Source organism: Stegostoma tigrinum, chromosome 26 (assembly GCF_030684315.1).
Source record: "Stegostoma tigrinum isolate sSteTig4 chromosome 26, sSteTig4.hap1, whole genome shotgun sequence".
Taxonomy (NCBI): domain Eukaryota; kingdom Metazoa; phylum Chordata; class Chondrichthyes; order Orectolobiformes; family Stegostomatidae; genus Stegostoma; species Stegostoma tigrinum.
The window spans coordinates 24,858,223-24,881,899 of record NC_081379.1 but is presented as its reverse complement, the minus strand read 5'-3'; the positions used below and the strand labels follow the sequence as shown (position 1 = coordinate 24,881,899).

At 39.3% G+C, this 23,677-nt stretch overlaps 1 protein-coding gene across 18 annotated transcripts in view; it reads left to right on the top strand.

The window, feature by feature from the left end:
• Positions 1-23,677, top strand: part of LOC125464024 (lysine-specific demethylase 2B-like) — a 216,739-nt gene that overhangs the window by 142,885 nt on the left and 50,177 nt on the right. For all 18 annotated transcript variants that reach the window (XM_059655045.1, XM_059655036.1, XM_059655041.1 and 15 more), the window contains one exon: positions 10,405-10,491. In XM_059655045.1, coding sequence (XP_059511028.1) covers positions 10,405-10,491 — 87 coding nt within the window. The remainder of the gene's footprint in view (positions 1-10,404; positions 10,492-23,677) is intronic.

Sequence of the window (23,677 nt, the reverse complement as noted above, 5' to 3'; positions counted from 1 at the left end):
TTGCATTTATTGTCTTTCATAATCATAGGGTACCCCAACATTTTTCATAGCCATAGACGTACTACTTTGTTTATTACAGTTTGTAATGTAGGAAATGTAGATTTGTGAAATTCGTGTAGATGCAGGATTGAGCTGGATGTATCCCAAGGAATTTTCAAATAGCATTCATTTTCCAATACTGTTCCTACTGTCTGACCTATTTGTTAGTGTTGATTTTTAGGAGGGCTCAGATAATTTTGTATTCGGTTGAATTGGGGATCACATCATGTAAAGACTTCGAAATGTACTCTGTAAATAAGTTTTTTTTGTTGTATTAAATCACTTTGTTTCATATGTTAATTGGCTTGAGCTTTGAAATTATTACAGGATGTATTTTGAATAAAACTTTACTTTATAATTGATAGGTTGCTAAAGATTAATAGAAGAAATAGCAATAGCGAAAAAATAATCGCATGAACTTCCATACTAGGATACATGCTGTGCTGTCTCCAGCTATTCACAAAATAAATTACTGATTTAGATGAGGGAACTGAATGTAATATATCCAGATTTGATGATGAACAAAGCTGGGTGGAAGGGTGAGATGCTTCAGTGTGATTTGGATGAGTTAAATTAGTTTTTTTTTGTTTGCCCATAGGATGTAGGCATTGCTGGTTAGGCCATCATTTATTGCCCAGGCCTAATTGCTCCGAGGGCAGTTCACAGACAACCACATTGTTGTGGGTCCAGAGTCACATATTGGCCAGAATATTTGAAAATAATAGTTTCCTTCCCTGAAGGACATTAGTGAACCAGGTGGTTTTTTTCTCCGACAAACAACAATAATTTCATGGTCATCATTAGACACTTATTTCCTGATTCTTTGTTTAAAATTGAACAGAAACATCACCATCTGCTGTTGTGGCATTTGAGCCCAGGTCCCCAGAACATTACCTGTGTCTTGGGGTTAATAGTGTAGCGATAATACCACGAGGCCAGCACCTCTCGTGTACAGCGCATGCAGTGTAATGTGGATAAATGTGAGGTTATTCACTTCGGTGGCAAAGAAAGATGAATTACTATCTGACAGGCTGTAAATTGGGAGGAGGGAATTGCAGTGAGACCTGTATTTCCTTGTGCACCAATCACTGAAGATGAGCATTCATGTGCAACATAACCAAAAGAATTGCAGATGCTGTAAATCAGGAACAAAACCAGAGGTTGCTGGAAAAGGTCAGGTGGTCTGGCAGCATCGGTGAAGAAGAAAAATCAGAGTTAACGTTTCGGGTCTGTGGAAAGGTCAGCAGACCTGAAATGTTAACTCTGAGTTTTTCTACACGGATGCTGACAGACCTGCTGAGCTTTTCCAGCAACCTCTGTTTTTATTCTGGTGTAACAGGTGGTCAAGAAGGCAAATGATATATTGTCCTTCATAGAGAGGATTTATGTACAGGAGCAGGAATGTCTTACTGTAATTGTACAGCATCTTGCTAAGAACACACATGAAATGTGTGCCGTTTTGGCGCCTTATCTGAGGAAGAATGCGCTTGCTACAGAGGGAATGCAGTGAAAGTTCACCAGACAGGTACTTGGGATGGCAGGATTAACGTATGAGGAGAGGTTGAATTGATTACGGTTATATTTGTTGAAGATTTCTAATTCCAGTAGGATTAGATGGAGTAGATGCAGGAAAGGACCCCAAAACCAGGGGCAACTCATCTGGTTCACTGATGTCATACAGCAAAGGAAACTGTCATCCTCACGTAGTCTGGTCTATATGTTACTCTAGACCCACAGTAATGTGGTTGACTATTAACTGCTGTCAGAGCAATTAGGACTGAGATGAGAAATTTCATCACCTAGAAATGGTAAGCCTGTGGAATTTGCTCTCACAGAACACAGTAGAGACCAAAGTACCCTCTCTGATGAAGGGTCTAGGCCCGAAACGTCAGCTTTTGTGCTCCTGAGATGCTGCTTGGCCTGCTGTGTTCATCCAGCCTCACATTTTATTATCTTGGAATTCTCCAGCATCTGCAGTTCCCATTATCTCAGAGATCAAAGTACTGTATAGTTTCAAGAAGGAGGTGAATGTAGCATTGGGGTAGGGGATTATGGGCAATTATGGGACGAGGCTGTTGAGTTGGATTATCAAACATGATCATAATGAATGGTGGAGCAGGCTTGAAAGGCTGAAAGCCCTACTCCTGCTTCTGTTTTTTATGTTTCATCATTTTAACCAGTGTTTCCTTTTCAATCTCTTTTATTCCTTTGATTTTAATCCACAGCCATTGCAAGTTCCTTTTAACACAGGAGAGCCAGACAAAAATTGATTAAAATGGATATGAAGCAAGGACTGTTGTGATGCTGAATGTAGAGTATCCATTTGGTACTGATCATTACCCTGCTGGCTGCGGTAAAGTGATCCATTTAAAGGTCTAACTGGGACCTGGTGGAATTAATCCAAAGGTGATAGCCAAATTTGAATAAAACAAGTTGCTTTAAATGTTGGAAATCTGAAATAAAAATGTTACGTGCTGGAAATACTCAGCAGATCTGTCAGTCTCTGGAGAGAAAACAAAGTTAACCTTTCGGGTCTTTGTTGGAGAAAAGTCATACTTGAGTTGAAATATTGACCCTTTATGCCAATCCCCTATGCTTAAAGGCAGGTGGGAGTCAGTCATGTAGAAATAGTGGGTGGCCTACGCAAAGAATCTTTCCCTGTGTTCTATATTACAAAGAAGGTGAGTAAAACTTGAGGAGCTCCAGCCAATGTTCAGCCCATTGAGGCCCTTTCGATAGATAATGGCCACTTAAAGGTTTTGTTCTGCCTCCTAATATAGTACATGTGGCCAGAGAGGCAGAAGAAAACTTGCCAGCTTTCAATGCCTGGGCTAAACACTAATGAGAAGGTGGGGAGGGTGTAATTTTGGTGTGGCCTTGACCTCTGAAAGCCTGCTGATATCCCTGTCACCTGATTTCTGACAAAGAGCCTAAGCCCGAAACGTCACCTCCTCTGATGCTGCTTGGCCTGCTGTGTTCATTCAGCTGTACACCTTGTTATCTCAGATTCTCCAGCATCTGCAGTTCTTACTATCCTACTTCACTGGGCTGTCCAATCCTTGCCTGACCAAAATGCACAGAAGTACCCAAGTCCAGGAGGCATATTCACTTCTCACCTAGACTCCTTGTGGTGTCAGCAGTTGTCATAAAGTTGCTGGTTTATCATATCGACTGGCAGAGCAGCCAGGTTTAAAATTAGCATAGTGTCAATTGATATTTTGATGGGAGCAGGTGTACCACTTCCCAGTTTCTGTCACTACAGGTGATGTCAGACCTCCTGGGTCACTGACTAGGAGGGGGAAAAGAGTAGCCAATAATTCATCAAAAATATTGGTGGTTCTGCAAAAAATAGCAATGGGCTCATAAAGGCGAGACCAATGGTAAGTGCAAAACAGTGTTAACCCTGAATATAGCTGTTTGCATGTGCAAATGAAAGCATTCTGTCCCACTGTAAAATTCTTCAACATTAACTAGAAGATCACGAGCTTTATATATTGAAGATCAATTGTGCAAATCTAAGCCTAATTGCAGTTTAAAGGCCACTGTGAAGTCATGCTGAAAAATACTCATGCAAACTATAATGATAGTAAAGGACAGAAATTTTTAACCCTCATACAGAGACTGCTGTGAATAAAACAGTGTCTTTCCTGTTACTGTGACAACAACTTTTCTTTAGATTGTTCTACAGAATGTAAATCTACACATTACATGTTGCATTAATTAGCCACTTGAGAAAGGACATGAAAAGAACTTGGCTTGTTTCTTTGGAGTAGCATGCCAGCTATTAAGACAGATCTAGTACTGCAAGGGAACAAAAATATGAGCAAGACCCTCACATGGCTTCTTAACTTCCCTCAACAGTGCTGCTACAGGGCATCTCCTACCTTGTTATCATATTGAATATCATTAAAGTGGTTGAAGGAACTCAAATAGAGCTGAGAGATCCCACCGTAAAGTGTGGAAACACCTGGATCAAAAACATTGATAACCAGTGATGAGAGCTATGGAGGAGCAAGGGTTTGGGAATCTAAGAATAGTAAATGGCAGGGAATGAAAAAAAAAGCTGGTGAGCAGAATTGGGTAAGAGGGAGTGGCAGAGACTGAATGAGGAAGGGAAATCTAAGCATTTATGGTGGAAGAGCAGAAAGCTTGACTGGTGAGAGATAATGGGAACTGCAGATGCTGGAGAGTCCAAGGTAACAAAGTGTGGAGCTGGATGAACGCAGCAGGCCAAGCAGCATCTCAGGAGCACAAAAGCTGACGTTTCGGGCCGAGACCCTTCATCTCTGATCCAGCTTCTTCCAGCTCCACACTTTGTTATCTTAAGCTTGACTGGCACCTGTTTGGTGTTGGTGGTGAGGAGGAAATGGACAGGAAATATGAATGCTGAAGTATGTGGTGAGGCGTGAAAAATGATTGTTACGGTGATCAGGAGAAATGAGAGAGAGAAAATCTCAAGATCAACAGCTGGAGTTACTGGGATTGTGGGAGGAGATAGGGTAGTATGCAGCTTTTGGAAGAAAAAGGTGAAAATTCTAACATTTCTACCTACAGCCTGGGAGTTGATTGCTCCTAATTTATATTAATTTTTCTTAAAATCTACCAGTAATAGATTGCATACTGTGTCTGGAAGAAAGAAGTTTAATTTTAAAAAATACAACAAATTCCCAAATAGCAGTTTCTCAGAATCTGTTCTTCATTTAGATATTGTTTTAAAATTTAAAGTAGAATTCAAAAATATTGAAAAATGGAACAAAGAAGGTATTAAACAAAGAGCAGTGTTTATTTGCTGTGTGGAACGTGGTGTATGTACCCAGATATTGCTAGGAAATGAATCTCTTACCTGCAGCACTTGAGTCATAAATCAAGATTTTTCACCTTCGTTGTTTCTCCTGAGTGCATATTTTTAAAAATTGGATAAATGTTAATGATGAGCCCCACTTCCACAGCAATTCACCACTGCTGCTTTTCATGAACTTACAATTTTAAAGGCTTTGTTCATCTTGCCTGAGTTAACATCTGATAGAATGGGGGAACAATGCATTATGGACTTAAACCCTAATTATTTAAGTAGGCTACAGAGATGGAAATTGTTATATGGAATTCTTTTTGGTAGGATTCTTTTGTTTCCTGTACCAGCTCTCACACTTAACAGTTCACAGTTAACAAGGTGTAGAGCTGGATGGACACAGCAGGCCAAGCAGCATCAGAGGAGCAGGAAAGCTGATGTTTCGGGCCTAGACCCTTTTTCAGAACTGCTATGGTCATCCTGCTGTACACTTTGTTTTCTCAGATTCTCCAGCATCTGCAGTTCCTGCTATCTCTTAGCGTTCACAGTTTGATTTCACCTTGTGCTTTTGTTCTGGCTTTGCCAAACTGCTGCCCTTGTGATAAATGTAGAAACATCATCTTGAATTGTTAGTACATAACTGATTGCAGAAACTTACGTTGGCTCACACTGTTTCACAATGGTCATTAAAGTATTACAAAAAGATGAATATTACATAGACTTTAAACTGCTACATATCAATTTGCATTAATTGGCAGCATTCTGCCTGTGGAATCAGTAAGATTTACGGCATGGCTCAACTGCAGATTTGAAAATGTGCTCTTGTATTATATTTCAGTGTAATGTTGAAAGTTTTCTGTATTGTTAGAGGCATTCTCTCTGGACAAATGAAATGCATTCCTGCCTGTCTGTAATAATTCTAAGGCAGCACACAAAAAAGAACAGAATGTTCTCCTAGTGCCCTTGCCAACTTTCAAGCCTCAACAAATAACACCAAAAAATAATTTTGGTATTAGCCTTGGTTAAGTCTTAGAGTGTGTCACTTGACTGCTCCATCTGCCTATACAGCAAAAATAAATTTGCTTGCAGAATTAATTCATTGATTATGAAGTATGTTACTTGAAACTTAAGTCAGTTTACTTTCATATTAGAGTTTATAGCTTTACTGTGGCTTTATGACCATATGTACTCAAATGAGTACAGTGAAAAGTTTGCTTACAGTGCCATTTCAGGCACAATTGTACTCGGACCAGCTTCTTCATGCCTTAGAAAATAGAGAAATTAAAAGTCCACCAATGCAGAAAAATTTTTTTAGAACAATGCTCTTCCAAGCCAGATCATGTTGGCACCTAGCCTCCAGTCTTCACTGGCCTAGGCTCCAGACTGCATTAATTGATATAAAGGAAACAAACTGAGTTAAAAATGCTTGCATAGTTTTGCTGGCACAGAATCCCCTGCTTTCTTTTGACCCAGTCCAATCTTAAATGTGAGCATACATAATGTTAGTAAAGTAATTTTCTCCTTGTGATTTGGAGATGCTGCCTGGTCTGTTTGAATGAAAGAATATGAGAATTTGCTCAGGATTCGGAAATTCTGATTGGATGGTTATCACATACAAAAGCAAATGCCCCTAGCGATGACTGTATAACTATATGAGCATGTATTTACCCATAAAATTCTTGCCATTGCTGTCTATTGCCAGTTATGTATGATGGTGAAGAAATCCTAAATTCATCCATAATTTAGTCTGGTTGGCTTACATGTGAACTTTCTGCAAAATTAACTTGGCAGCAGTGATTACTCAGAAATTGTAAGCCTTCATTCCGATTCATGGTACTTCATAGAAGGTAACTAAACATCACGCTAATAAGACAAGCCAAGTAAAACTCTGGTGGATTTCTCAAATCTTCTGTTTCTTGATTATTTTAGTTTGCATTTAGCTGTACCTGGCTTTACTCGTATTGGAAAATGTGAAACTGGTGCCTAGTATTTTGCATGAGATATTAACAGTAGCTTGTATTAATATGGTACATTTTAACATAACAAAGTGTACCAAGGTATTTAGCAAGCATTTTGGAGTTAAAATTTATCACGCTGAGGAATCTGTGAACAGATGATCAAGGAGCATTCTTGAAGAGTGAGAGATTGAGACGTAAAACGGTTTAATGGAGAAAATTGCAGCATACAAAGCCAAGGCAACTGAAAGCTCAGCCACTGATGGAAACCTAATTCCCCCACCTCAGATGGACATTTTTAAAAAATCCGTGGCACCGTTTTGAAGCAGAGCAATGGTGTACTGTCTAGGGCCCTGGCCAATGTTTATTCCTCCTTCAGCATCACATGATCAATATCATATTGATTTTTGTGTGACTTTGACAAACTGGTTACAATGTTTTTCCTACAGTACATCAGTGACTACTAAAAGCACTTCAGTGGCTATAAAGTGTTTAGGATATCCTCAGATCACTAAGGATGCAATTTAAATGGAAGTCTTATTTCTCTTTTTTTAACATGATGTTACATATATTGAATATCCTCTAATCCTTTTTATTCCTGCTACTAAACTTGTGTGGTCAGCTCTTTCCTTCTGTCTCTTAGTATCGTGTGATTTGAAACTGAGGTATGCAGACCAAGACCAATATTTGATCTCTAGTTTTTTAGTTGTTTACTGAATGAATTTGGGCAGTGATACAAGTAGTACTATTCAGCTAATCGTCCATATACAGAGATACTCCTGCTTCTGACAGCTATCATGTGCCCCGGTTGTTAAATATGCTTGCAGAGGCCGTTTCAATTTCAAATGGCCAGAATTGGGTTTGATGCTGACCGTGGTTGAGCAGGCAATGTGGCTTTGTTAAATAATTCTACTCCATTGAGATTCCAAGTTGAGACAAGTAAGGGACAAAACAGCAAGAGGAAAAAGGCTTGTCAGGAAGTATCAGATGGCAGTGAATAAAGGAAAGGCTCAGTGGACAGAATTATAAAGCTGCTGTTGAAGAGAGATGTTTGGCTGGCAGAAAGCACTGCAGTCTTTGTGAATGGTGTATGATGGACTAAATTTCACCTCTGTGCAAAATGTCAGCAACAAAACATGTAAACTACCTCTTTGGTAAGAGCAGCCACTGGAACAAAGTTAAATAGATTGCCCTGCTGTTTTTACAGTGGGTGTATGGGAAGGGGACCTGAAAGAACCAGACACAAAGCCTTTTGCTGACTCATTTTGAGTGTAACATTATGTGCAAATAGTGCAAATGATTTGGATCTGCCGTAGTTAAAAAGTGGAAGAACAGTTTGTGGTGTATGTAGAAATATATTTCTACATATTTGTATGTTCTTTGTATTTAAAAGAAAGTGATTTAAATACAGTTCCCTATTCTTTCAAACTCTCAAGTCACCTCGCTTTTGTTCATTAATTGATTTTGTGCATAAGGAAGCAAGTGGCTGTCTCCCTCAAGAGCTTTATAATGCAGTTAACTTTATCTTTTCCATTGCATAGGAATGCCCACTAATTGTGGTCATGTTTACTAGAACATTGTGTGGAAAGAAGAGGGAAGTAGGCTTATAGTCTAGATATAATTTGAATATGCAAATTGATATTTTTCTTGTTTTGTATTTGGAAAGATACATTGGGTTCAAGGCATAACATTTTCCCAAGTATCAGGCAGATTTTTAAAATATTGTTCAGAAGGATAAGTCTCAGCAGCATATTGTGAGAGAACACCAGTTACTTCAGTTTTTAGCATTTTGGAGGAAAATATTAAGAACATGCATTTCACTACTGACAAATAAACAAGGGAAGTAAAAAGACCATTAAGAATATTCAGAAACATGCTGACAGTCAGTCATGCTATCCAATTATTTCTTAAATGATTTTAAGGTTTTTGCTAACATTACTTCTTTTACTGTGCATGCTCACTTCTCAATGTTTGTGAAAAATATGTGACCTAAGCATAGCTTAAATCTGTGCATTGTACATCAGTTCATATTTTTGAATTGCAAGTAAGCTATTGGTTACTTTTCTTCTATTCCATCTTATATACTTGTCATAAAATCTGTAAACATGCATTACAACTCAGTTTTGTATTTATATAGCACCCGTAACAACATAAAACATCCCAGAGTTCTTCTTTGGAACATTATAAGGCAAAAACTGAAAGAACTATGGATACTGTAAACCAGGAACAAAAACAAAAGTTGCTGCAAAAGCTTAGCAGGCCTGGCAGCATCTGTGAAGAAAAATTCAGAGTGAACGTTTCGGGTCTGGTTCTGAGGAAGGGGCACTGGACCCAAAACATTAACTCTGAATTATTTTCTTCACAGAAGCTGCCAGACCTGCTGAGCTTTTCCAGCAACATTGTAATGCAAAGTTTGACTTTGGGGCTAATGATCAAAGCTTGTTTGAAGAGACTGTTTTTAAGAAGAGACTTGAAATAGCAAAGAGTAGAAGAGAGATCTGGGAGAGAATTTGAGCATTTAGGGCTTAGGCAGACCTTGGAGTACATTTCAAATGTGGCAATCATAGTGCAATACAGACCTATTTGATTAAGTACAGTACATGACTGGCTTGGTGTCTCGCTCCACTTAAAATGCGGATTGCACCTGAATTTAGGTCGTTTTAAATATTTTCTCATGCATTCAGATTGAGGATTTTACATTGGTTCCAATCCTTTGGTGCAAATTATGGGAGGACCCTAAAGTGTGACCCTTTCCAATTGAGTCACTGCGGCAGCTTCTCCAAGTTTCAATATATCTCTCAGCACGTGGCATGGTAAAATCACAACGAGTGGAACCGCAGGAGTCCTAACCACAAAAGCTATGTTAAGTGGAGCTGAGTGATATCTAAGGGTGCCCCGTGTAACTCAATTTGCCAACAAATGCGCACTATGTCATAACAAAATGTAAATATCAATGTAATTCTTCGCACTGTATCTTTTGAGTTTAGATTTGCTTATCAAAGGCTCTTTGGACATCAAGGTACACTAGATCATGGGCTTGCAACAGTTCACCGAGGTCATCACTTTCATGAAGATGTAGAATATGTTAGTTAGGCAGAATTCCCCCCTTCTTTAAGAAACAGTCAGATGGTGCACTAGGGGAACTGATTACTACTTCTTCTGGATAAGTGGTTTAAGGTGGACTAATGATCATCTATGTTATAATGATCTTGTAACATTTTCAGTACTGGGAGCAAGGTGTTTACCTGTCTGAACCAGTGGTGGGGAGAAAAAGCACTTGAAACATGAGGCAAAAGGAGGAAGTAGAATTTTTCTTTAAACAAAGAATTGGAATTGAAGTTAAGTTTCTCCAGCATGCATCTGAAATTAAAAATCAGAGAATCACACTCATGGTATTTACCTTTTACTTAAGTATCAGGTCAATTGCCTTGCAAAGACCAGCCAGATTAAATACAACTCAATAATGGAAACAGCATAGCTGTGTTCCAAACCACCTCTAAACAATGTTTTGGAAGGCCAGTTAAATTCTTCATGAAAAAGAAGTCAATGTTTAATTTTGGCGCTGTGTTTCGGTGTAGTTTATTTGCAAAATCTTTCTTTTTCTCTCTGTTGTGAATGCAGACTGTGCTGGAGGAACATGCTGATGATGATCAGAAGCTGGCTATCACCGGGGTCCCAATTGTAACATGGCCAAAGAAGACAGTGAAGGTAAGAAGAGATGACAAAGGAAACATACATTTCTTTATTCAATATTGTTGATATTTGAAATCTGAATGGTTGCAGCCATTTTAACTTTTTATTAACGAGATCATGCTGAAACAAATTACAAATGACCAGTTCAGAAGCATCATGTGAAGAAGTATCATTATATTTTTTTTAAATATGCGAAATGCTGTACTTTATACACCATTTGGACAATTTGTTTGAAGTGTGATCATGTTGGGATTTGCAGAGAAGTATTCAATCTCTTGTAGTCTCAAGTACCTTTTAAGGCTGAAATACATTTGTGCTGTTGCATTTTTGTCTTGAGGATTAATCATTGAATGTGATTAGATTAGGCAATGGTTATACGTTGACTTTTGCGTGCATTTTCTTTTGATACCGACAGTGTAACAGTAGAATAATTTTGTAAACACAAATTTACCTTCAGTGTTGTTCACATATATTTTAGAAACATATTCTGCTTGGTTAAATTATTTCATACATGCTTGTAATTACATCCAAGATGTGAACTTATTTTAGCATTTTTGTTTTGAATCTGTGCTCACGTTGAAGAATGTTTATAGTCAAGAATGGGACAACTTGTTTCAGGCATTCATTGACACTATCCAACATTCCTTGGGCAAGTATAACACAGTTGATTGCAGAGTGAAGTTTCATTTACTCGGCTGTAATGATGTGCCTCGGTTGCTGAAGAGCAACCTTCTATTGTGCCACACTGTGATACCATTTTCCTACACCTACATTCCTGTGATGATTTAGCGAGGTTACACGTTAGTTTTTGTTCATTCATCAGTGTAGGCTGTTCCTTGTTGGCCTTCAGGGTGGCACAGACCTGACTTCTTGAACCACTGCAGTCCTTTTGTTGTCATTACATCCTCAATGCTGTTAAGGAGAGAGTTTCAGGGTGTTGATGCAGTGACACAGAAGGAGCGGTGATGTATTTCCTCAGAGTTGTGAGTGGCTTGGAGGGAAACTTGCAGGTGGCAGTGTTCTTATTTATCAACTGCTCTTGTCCTTCTTGATGGTAGTGGTTGGGGTTTGGATAATGCTGTCTGAGGAGGTTTGGTGAATTTCAGCAGTGCATCTAGCAAATGATGCATGCCATGCGGTATGTCAATGGTGGAGGAAGGGAACATTTGTGGATCTTGTGCTCATGAAGTGGGCCGCTTGGCCCCAGATGGTGTCAAGTTTCTTGAATGTTTGTTGCAGATAAAGTCATGCAAAAAAGTGGGAAATATTCCATCACACTCCTGACTCGTGCCTTATAGACTTTAGGAATTAAGGAGGTGAGTTATTGGCTTCAGAATTTCTAGCCTCTGACCAGCTATATGGCTAGCCTAGTTCAGTTCCTGAACTGATTTCCTTTGCTAAAGCAATGTGGTGCACCAGGTGGATTTTAACAACAGCTCACAATTGTTGTTAGGCTTAACACCATCACTGAGACCCACTTCATATTCTAGATTTAAATGAACTTAAATTCTACCAGCTGCCATTGTGGGATCTGAACCCATGTTCCCAGAGCATTAGACTGGAGAGATGGACCTCTGGATTACTAGTCCAATGACATTACGATTGAACTACAGTCTCTGCCGAATTTACAAATGAGGACAATAATGCAAATTGCAAGAACTTACTGGGGGAGTTGGTATGGAATGGGGAGAAAAGACATGTATATAACTGTTTCTGTTGTTAGTGTTTTTGATCTGTTTCACTGCTGATACCAATGTAACAGTGCCATCTTTGGACTGTTGTGAGCAAATACTACAGTTGAGCTGTCAGTTCTCTATTCTCCATAACTACACCATTCACTTTCTACCAGCCATCAAAATGTCTTCTGTATTAATATCAGGTATATGTCAACTCTTGATTTGACAGCACAAATCAATATGGTGTGCAGAATCCAGTGACCCACTTTAGTCAGGCTGCGCACTTCTGAGACCCACAACATTTCACACCAAACTAGATTCTTGTGCTTGGTCCTCTTTGACAGCCTAACTCTTGTAGGGATGTGGGCCAACAGGCTACGGTTGCCCTCTGATAACTCATTAAAGGGTTATATTTCATGTATAAGCTCAGGCTGTAGGCAGGAGTCATACCTGATTTGAATCTGACCTCACTCGGAATTTGTATTCCCCTGTAAGGATAACTTTAGCTTCCAACTGATTCTTAGAATAAATTCAGGATTTTTGCTTCCAGTCTTTTCCAATTATTAATCGTTTTCTGCACAATTCTCTGTCAGTCTTACATTTGACTTTTACTAGCAGGAATATGTCTGTTTTTTTATAGTACTTGCAGTTTGTTTTAACGTAGTCTCCATATTTTTTACTACTTTATTTATCTCCACAGTTTGTCCCAGCTCTATTTTAAAAGATTCAAGTTTTTCCAGTCTTCCCTTCAATACAGCTTTCTAACGTGAGGAATCAGCATCCTGTTAACATTTTGCAGAGCTACATCCAATGCACAATGTCTCCCAGTGTCTTGTTGACCAGACTGGACACAAGAACTGAAGCAATTTAGATTGAAAATGATTTGTTCCTTTTTTCAACTATTTTGTTATAATAGTTCAGCATTACATTGATGTTTTGGTTGTGCTTTGTGAAATCATGTGGAACGTGTAGTCACAGGTAAGAGAAGTTGTACAGATTTTTAAGAAGTAGTTTTTAACTAACTTCTAGGTCTTTTAATTTTCTCGTTAACTATTTCAAGGTCACTTAGATAACCAAATTCCTTTCCAATCTTCAATTCCTAACTGTAGTACCATGCAACTATCTCCATTAAATTTTACCTACTTTCTCCAATTTATTTTGTGATCCCTGAGCTGTCCTGTGCAAATTGGAGTTTCTAGTTTGTTATTATTTACACATTTGAGCAACTTTTTCAGTGAGGTTTTGAATTAGTTGTTGAAATAAATACGAAACTGTTGTGGCACCAGTACATACCTCCGGGACACCTCAGGACCTCATCCTTCCCTGGATACATGCCTTCCATTGTTTACCTTTCACCTCAGTTCTTAGCACATCCCTAGATTTAGTCTGAATCCTAATGCATCCTTTCTTTACCAAATTGAAAGTATATCGGAAAGCATTAGTCTGCATTATCTTGCCTTTGAATTACAAGGAAATCCTTATATACAATTGTGTTTTTTTTGATGCCAATTAATGCTGAATAGACGATCACTCATCAGTCTGTTAGTTACCTTCCTTTATAATTAACTTTCCCACTCTTTCAAATCTAGCTGAATAACTCACTGTGAAGCTCTTTTTCTTGTTGCACATGGCCATCATTCCCTTTTTCTAAGCAAAAAGCTCTGTCCTGACCTAAAAATTCCTTGTTATTGCTTTTAAAATTTGCACTGTTAATCTGTTGTTCTAGCTGCCACAAGATCTGTAATCTTGTTTCCTTTTTGCCTTATATAATAATATCTAGTATCACTTTGTTACAACCACAGAGAAAGCTGGAGAAATGTATCAGGTCCAGCAGCACTTGTGGAGAGACAAACAATTAGCATTTGAGTCCAGTCTGACTCTTCTTGAGAAGTTTGTTGTTATTGATTTTTCTGAGTAGCTTCAGAGGTTTTCTCAATGTATTGGCTTTTACAATCACCGTCATTTTTTTTGCCTGGCTACTTCATTTGAACATTCCAGGACCGCTGACTATTTTCATATGGATAAGTCATCAGGTTTAAGAAATCAGATGTTGAAAGATGATCCAATTAGACAAAGACTAATTATCTAAAGAGGTAAATAGCTAGAAGACTTCTAAGGCTGATACTTACCAATGAAAGTGCCTGCTGAGTTGGTGTATTCTGTAATTTCCTTTCTGCTTTGTTCAGTTTTGGTAAGTTTCTTCTAAAAGCTTTGTTTAAAGGACTGTGTTTCAGGCAATCCCACTTTTGAAAATTCAGTGTTGCAGAGAAATACTTATGATATCCTTTTGGTTCAGTGACATTTTGCAAAATAGGACTTTCATCTGTGCCAATCTCTTAAATGTATTTTTGTGTATTGTTTGGATCAACATGAAAGTGTTAAATCAGCGTAGCTGGGGAAACATCAGTTCACCACCTGGCAAACAGTTCTGGGATCTTTATAAATGTAAATTGTGAACTGATAGCCATATTTAGAATTCCATCTATAAGTTGAACAAGTACTTATTGATCATGCTTATTCAGAATTGATGCAGGCAAGTAAGATGGATTACCTGATTTATTTCACAACCCGCAGAAGCATTTTAAAGAGTAGATCCCAGCCGAAGGCAATAAACTTGAACCTGGTGATTGTTCCTGTGAACTCCTGGGAAGTGATTGGACAGTTCTGATTGACATTTCTGGTCTCAGAATCCATCTCACAGTATGAGATAAGTAGTTCATACGCAGGCGAGAATCAGAGTTAGACTGTTCTGAAACTCTGCGTGTCAGGTGAAAAGCTCAGTGCCTTAACTCACAGCTGCAATTTTCAAATATGCAGTATGAAATTAATAAGACATGTTTCATCGTGGTGGATGCTGGACATTGTAGTTTCACAGACACACACACAAGGTTAAAACTTCAACTCCCAACCTGAGCAAAACAACGAAATTTATGAGAAGGAATTGAAATCCTTACTAAAATGTTCCTATCTTTGCGTACACACACAAGGTTAAAACTTCAGCTCCCAATCTGATCAAAGCAACCAAATTTATGAGGAGGAATTGAAATCCTTTCTAAAATGTTCCTATCTTTGCATTTTAAGAACTGCATGATCAGATTTTGTGTGGTGACTTTTTCTCCTCTGGAAGTTAAGATTGCACTTTTTAGTTACATGTAGATTGAGAAGAAAAAATTGGATGGCTTGTGAGATTGTGTTGATAGCTGTTCTTCTCTGGAATTGAGCAAGTGATTATGAGCAAGTCAGAAAGCATGGATTTATTATATTACAGAAATTTACAGTGTAACACAGTTACATTGTGCAAATGTTGTACTCTGACCTTGTATCAATTGACAATTAAAATGAGTTAAACTAAATTTTAAACAGGCCTGTATTTCAATTCCAGTCTGTGAAATACTATTTAAGAAGTTAGATTTATGATACACCATTAACCAACATTTCCACTTCTATACACCTGGATATGATTACTAAAATGGGATTCATTTTCACAATTGTCAAGAGAGACTAGAAAAGTGAATTAGCACTTTAAAATTTTTACACAGCAAGAATCTAGAGAGAGGTTTGAAAAGAGCATAAATCACAATTAATAATGTTTTACAATTTATCCTTTGACTGAAATAAACATGTAAATCGGATAACAAATTCTAATGACCACACATGCTGAGCTAAAAGTAGAAATTTGGAAGTGGCTGCCTAAGTTTGTCTGCTCCATCAAAATCTTTACTATAATGGTATCTCACTGAGTGATGACTGTTAAAATACATGAATGTCTGCCAATTAACCTCCTTTTCATTGAATAATCACTTTTGTAAGTATAGACTCTGAAGGAATAGCACTCTAACTTTTGGTGGAGATATTTAAAATCACATTTTTCTTTGTGCATTTTATCTCCATTTCTCAATTCCATCTTTCTCTCTCTTTATTTTGCTTACCTTCACCTTCAGGGGAGGCGATGGCCCATGACTACAGTCTTAATTCAGAGACGCTGGTAGTGTTCTGGGGAGAAGGGTTCGGATCGTGCCATGGCAGATGGTGGAATTTGAATTCAATAAAAATGTAGAATTAGGTGTCCAATGATAATCATGCAGGCATTGTAGATTGTCAGAACACCCCATCTGGTTCACTAATGTCCTTTAGGGAAGGAAGCTGCTGTCCTTGCCTGATCTGGCCTACACGTGAGTTGAGATCCACACTAATGCGGTTGACACCTGGGTAATAAATGCTAGACTGGCCAGTGGCGCACACATCACAAATGAATTTCTGAAAAAAATTCTTACTGTATATCATTTGCCATTAAATGCAGTTTTCTAACTTACAGTTCCTGCTCATGCATGTCTAATTAATTATACTTTAACCTGATCGGTTAAGAAGATACACAGGTTTTTTTTTCCCTGCTCAAGCAGACTCTAGATCCTTTGTCGAGGACACTGTATCAAAATGACTTTCTAAATAACAGGTTCCATTGCATAAACCATATGGTGCCTTTCGACCAGTGTAAATGCAATTAATGGTTGACAGCACCTGTCAATTGCTGAAAGCAACACCTAGACTTGTTATCAAAAGAATTTTTAAAATAGTTGACATTGAGGAGATTAGAACACCCAGGTCCCATGGCAGAATGTGATTTCACTCTGACCTCTCTGCATTTGGAAATACATTGTGGAAATATCTTGGTCTTTTGAGACTCCCTTTTTTCAGCTGATACTACAATCGACGTCAGCGTAATTTTCTACTAATTGATTACTGCTGGATGTGTGCATCACTTTTTTGATTTGATCCTTGTCCAACAGAGAGTCACGGTGTTCAGTTAGGATCCATGGATCTCATGGGTTTTGTATTCATGTAGACATGTTTGTTAAATATTTTCTGGACCCCAACACCATTGTAGCTTGAAATTAAATGGACAGTACATGAAACCTGACACTTCTAACATGTCAAGATAATAAAATGTGAGGCTGGATGAACACAGCAGGCCAAGCAGCATCTCAGGAGCACAAAAGCTGACGTTTCGGGCCTGATGAAGGGTCTAGGCCCGAAACGTCAGCTTATGTGCTCCTGAGATGCTGCTCGGCCTGCTGTGTTCATCCAGCCTCACACTTTATTATCTTGGAATTCTCCAGCATCTGCAGTTCCCATTATCTCTCGACTTCTAACATGTCCCTGAGTCACTCAAGCTAACCGGCTGCTCACTGTCAGTATAAATACTGTTGCCATTGCGTACAAGCATAAACATTATGCACCTTCTCAGTAACTTGGCAACAAAGCCATCTAGGTTTATTGTCAGGTTTATTTCAGAACAGATCATATAACTCACTTCATTCCTTCACTTTATCTTAAAAAGACAACCCCAAAGTGCAACATTTTTATACATCTTATATTTTTGTAACATTTTGGATTTGTTTTCTGCCCCATCATTTACAATTATGCCTTCAATTGTCTAGGTCTTGGCTGTGGAACTTTTATACTCTTTCTTTGAAAAGTCATCTGAAAGACTACTTCTTTGACCAAGTTCCTGTCTTCATTTCTGTTTATGTGAATTGATACCATATTTTGTCATGTTAGTCACTTGTCTTGAGACATTTCACTAGATTAACAGCATTGCACGAATACTGGTTGCAGTTGGGATGAACCTTTCTTTGATTGACTCGTGATTTCCATGTTTAACTTAATTCCCTGTCATGCCCCTCCTCCTGCGCTGCACCGCCTAACTGACAGTGTTCAATGTCAGTGATAATGTTTGGTTGGAATGTGCAATGCCAATATGAATGTTCTTGCCTCAGTCAAAAGGCTGTTCCTTCAGTCCTCACCATGACCCGGAACACATGATCTCAGTGATTTTTAAATGACTGTGAAATTTTAACACTGAGGCCCAATTTTAGATGGATGAAACAGATTGAACATAGAACGTAGAATAGAACATTACAGCGCAGTACAGGGCCTTTGGCCCACAATGTTGTGCCAAACTTCTACTCTAATCCTAAGGAATATCTAACCTCCACTGCCCCCCCCCAACCTTATACTATCATGCATATGCCTATCTAATAGCCGCTTAAATGCCCCAGTGAGGCTGACTCCACTACCCTCTCTGGCAATGCATTCCACGCCCCGACCACTGTCTGAGTAAAGAACCTACCTCTGACGTCTCCCCTGTATCTCCCAACACTCACTTTAAACTATGCCCCCTCGTAATAGGTACCTCCACCCTAGGAAAAAGTCTTTCGCTATCCACTCTATCTATACGGCTGATCATTTTGTACACCTCTGTCAAGTCACCTCTCATCCTTCTTCAGTGTAAAGAGTAAATCCCTGACGCGCTCAACCTTCCTTCCATTCCATGCTTCATCCTGGTAAATCTTCTCTGCACCTTTTCCAACACTTCCACATCTTTCCTGTAATGAGGTGACCGGAACTGGACATGATACTCCAGATATGGCCAAACCAGGCTTTTGTATAGCTGGAGCATAACTTCACAATCCCTCTATTAATGAAAGCTAACAAACCATACATCATCTTAACAACTCTATCCACCTGGGTGGCAACTTTCAGGGAACTGTGGACATAAACCCCAAGATCCCTCTGTTCCTCCAGACTACCAAGAATCTTTCCATTAACCCTGTATCCTGCTTTCAAGTTTGTCCTACCTAAATGAATCACCTCACACTTTTCAGGGCTAGACCCCATCTGCCACTTCTCAGCCCAGATCTCCATCCTATCAAAGTCCCTTTGTAACCTAGAACAGTCCTCCGCACTATCCACAAATCGACCCATCTTTGTATTGTCCGTGAACTTGCTAATCCACCCTTCCACTCCTTTGTCCAAATCATTTACAAAAATCACAAATAGAAGAGGACCCAGGACTGATCTTTGTGGTACACCACTCCTAACTGAGCACCACGTTGCATATTTTCCGTCCACTGCCACCCTTTGTCTTTGTGTCAGCTAATTCTGAATCCAATCTGCCACATTTCCCCTTATCCCATGCCTCTTTACTTTCTGCATGAGCCTCCCATGGGGAACCTTATCAAATGCCTTACTGAAATCCATGTATACCACATCCGCTCTACCTTCATCCATGTGTTTGGTACCTCTTCAAAGAATTCAATAAGGTTTGTGAGGCATGATCTACCCCTCACAAATCCATGTGGATTATCACGAGTCAAACTGTGCCTTTCCAAGTGATCATAAATCCTATCTCTCCGAGCCCTTTCCAATAATTTGCCCACCACTGACGTGAGACTAACTAGCCTGTAATTTCCAGGGTTCCCCTTTCCCTTTTTTTGAACAAGGGAATGGCGTTTGCCTGTCTCCAATCTTCCAGCACTATACCCATGGACAGTGAGGATGAAAAGATCATCGCCAAAAGCTCTGCGATCTCTTTCCTCGCTTCCCATAGAATTCATGGATAAATCCCATCAGGCCCGGGAGACTTATCTATCTTCAAGTTCCTCAACATTCCTCGAACATCTTCCTTACTAACATCGACCTCCTCTAGCCTACCACCCTCCCTTACAACAAGGTCCCTCTCAGTTGTGAATACCAAAGAAAAGTATTTATTAAGGACCTCTCCTGTCTCTTTAGGCTATGTGCACAAATTCCCTTTCCAATCCATGGATGAAAAGCCCTACCCTTTCTCTGGTCGTTCTCTTATTCCTCACATATGTGTAAAAAAACCTTAGAGTTTTCCTTGATCCTATCTGCCAAGGTTTTCTCATGCCCCCTTTATATCTCTCCTAAGCCCTTCCTTCAGCTCCTTCCCGGATAACTTGTATCCGTCTTGATCCTTTTCCGTTCCATGTTTCCTAAACCTTACATAAGCCTCCTTCTAAGATAATAAAATGTGAGGCTGGATGAACACAGCAGGCCAAGCAGCATCTCAGGAGCACAGCCTCTTCTTCCTCTTAACCAGTCGTTCGACCTCTCTTGAGAACCAAGGCTCCCTTACATGCATCTTCCCTGCCTGCGAGAGACAAACATATCGAGCGCACACAGTATGCATTCCTTAAACAATCTCCACATTTCAATAGTGCTGTTCCCTGACAGCATCTGTTCCCATTTTATTTTACCCAGTTCTTGCCTAACAAAATTGTAATTACCCTTCCCCCAATTATAAACCTTGCCCAGCTGTATGTACCTATCATTTTCCATGACTATTGCAAAAGTAACAGAGTTATGGTCACAAATATGCCGTGGCATTTTTGGAAAATAACGAAATTTTCTTGGTGTTCCAAACACTATTGCACTATATTGAACATCACCAAAAACAGACTTCCTGCTCACTTGTATGGATACTTATGGTCACTCATATTGTGTTGTGTGTGTATAATTATAGTCCAACTAGCTGCTGTATTTGCCCAGAGCATTGCATACTTTGGATTTAATGTTAGTCATTGTCAGATGTGTAAGTGGCTGGGGAAGAGCTTTAACGTCGCTTTAGCAGGGTGATGTGTGAATGTGTCGCGTGTGTGCCCTTAACAATGTAATTCCTCTTGCTGACTCTGGGCTGTAATCACAACCAGCAGCCGCTCTATTGTCTGTTTTTCAAAATAATGCATCTGCTTATTTTTGATTGGTCAACTGAAACGGTTCAACCCCATCCTGACCTTCCTTCATGAATATTGATGAGTCTTGAGCGTGGAAGCTGGTTTTATGGTGGAGGCTCGTTACTACAGCAGTCCAGCCATGTCAGTTTGTTTCTGGCTGGGCCCAGACTGAGATTTGGCCATGTCCCTGAGTGCAGATGATGAGGAGTATGACTCAGACCCAGAGCAGGTCAGCTTTCAGCTTTGATTGTGGACACAGTAGAAGCATTTTCATTTTGGGGGGGGGGGGGAAAAAGCAGAAAGCTTTTATTGGGAAACAATGTATAAGCCTAAAGTAGCTAAGCTGAAGCCAGGCTCTCTTGTGCTGAATAATGATGGTGGCTGTTCGTGCTTTTAGGACAGCTGCCAGAAGATTGTTATTTTTTTTAAACATTACTGGTGGTGTTACTTTTAAACTTGAAGCATGTGGCATTACAAATCCTGACTGTTAACGATGCCAGTTATCCGTTACCGAGGCCACGAAGTAATGCCCTGTAAGACAGACTAAACCTCATCCTTTAAAGCATTTAACATGCATCTGTGGAACTTTGAGTTCTTAAATGTTGTTGAAATACTGATCACAAGCAAATCAGCATATGCAGTTGCCTGAAATATTTCAGTATTCATTTCGTTATGTACGCTTTTCATGCTTTGGAGTCTCTTTATTGGCCCTAGTTTTTGAGTAGCGTGTCTACAGAGCAGAATGTAATGTTATACTGTAAAATAACTTCTATTAGACAGTGGCGTTGCTTAATACTACTGTTGCACAAAGTACAGCAGTTGTTAAATGTTAGCCGTAGCGTATTATATAGTTTCAAGTGCGCGCTCACAATTTTGGTAAGGAGGAAACGATTAAATGTGATGCAGCTCGAAAGCCAGCTTTTGCCTTGTTTGCTGCATGGGTAGTGTGGGGGAGGGGCGAGGAAAGGAGAAACCTTACGCTGTTAACAATGAGTTATTCTGTAAATGGCTGTGGTTGTGCGTTCATGGCACTTCAGAATAATGAATGATTGAAGACACTTACGCAGAGAAATTTTAAGTGACTAGCGAGTGAGTCTTCGAGTTAACTCTTCTCCCCCCTGCCCCCCCGCACTGGACTGATTTACCGACGGCTTGGGCCTAAAAGGGTCTCGGGCAGAAAATCATTCTCAATTTAATTTAAAACGGTTTGGAAGTGCTGGGCCTAAAGTGCATAACAGTAATCCAAAATAAGATTGGGGATTCAGCCTTTCGGCCGCCGAGCATGGTTTGAGGTACGAAGCGGAACCCACACGTTTTTGTTTAATCTGTTATTTAATATCCATATTTATTTCATTGAATATGGTGCAGTTTATGGGCCCTGCCTTATGCAATGTATAATGGATTCATTGTAAGTGCCAAAAGGAATACTGGCTGGGAGAGTTCCCTCAATCTGATCCCTGGAGGATTCAGTTTCCTCTGACAGAGAGAGCATAACAGTGTAGAATAAAAATCTATTTTAAACCATCAGAGCTTTTACAGGAAGGTTGAGAGTGTTCATTTCCTTTATTTAAAAAAAATCTCTACCACACAGGGAAAAAGAAAGTCGATAGTTTTCTGTCACACTCTTGTACATTCAAATTAAGGTCATAACTGAAAAGAAACTCCTGTTCATATTGAGGCTGCACTGTTGTGTTGAAGCCAGACAAGACTCTTGCCATCATTGGCACATTGTCCTATAGTCAAAAATAAGTGATCGGTTCATTATCACAAAATATAAACTGTGAGTTAGACTTCAAACTCATTTGTCCTCTGGTTCCCCCTGTCACTTCTATTACCAGTGTTATTCCTTGGCTATATTTGGTTCTATTTCAGACAAGAGGGGGAACTACATTAATACATTTCAGTCTCAGATACATTATTTGTATAGAATTTCACAAATATTTATCAATGCACTTTTCCATCTTCCAACTGAAAGTTCTCGATAGTAGTTCTCAACCAACAGCAGCTTACCCTGATGTAAAGCAATGGCTCACAACTGTTATAATTTATATAGCTCCTTTTATGCAGTGAAATTCTAAGAGTTTCATGAGATTGTTATAGAACAAAATTTGATCTTGGGCTGAAAACTTGATCTTGTGCCCAAAACTTGATATTCGGGAAGACGATGAAAAAGTTCATCAGTGGTTTTAAGGAGAGTCATAAGGAAAATGAGATTCTGAGGCAGAAGAGAATTCCTGAGCCAAGAGCCAAGACTGTCAAAAACTTGGCAGTCATTGATGGATGGTGTGCAAAACAAGGGGGCTGCACAGTCCTGGATGATGTTGACCAGAAGGTTTTGTTGCAAGTGCACTCATCCAGGCTAATTGAAAGTGTGCAAATACATTCCTAACTTCTGCTGTGCAGATGATGGGTACTTATTGGGGAGTTAGGAGATGAGATACCTGCCACAGAAATTGCAGCTCAGACCATCTCTTGCAGTCAAAATATTTTTATGACCAATCCAGTTAAGTTTGTGGTCAAAAGTGAGCCTTCAGAATTCTGATGGTTGAGGAAATGACAATATTGATGAACAGCAAGGGGTGACGGTTAACTTTTTTGTTGGACGTGGCACAAAAATACTGCCTGCCACTTTTTGGTCAAAGGCTGAATTTTGTACAGGTCTTGCTGGAAATGGGAAGGAGCTGCTTCAGTGTCTGAGAACTGTGAATGATATTGTGCACTATACAATGATCAGCAAACATCTCTATTTTCTCACCTTGTGCTAGAGGAAAGATCATTGATGAAGTAGCTGAAAATGGTTGGGCCTAGAATACTACCATGAGGAACTCCTGTAGCAGTGTCCTGGGGCTAGATGGATTGATTTTCAAACAACTGTAAACATCTGCCTTTATGTACGGTACAATTCCCAAAGAATGAAGAGTCTTCCTTTGATTCCCATCAGCCTAAATTTTGTTCAACTTATTGCTTCACATGTCTAAATACGGTCTT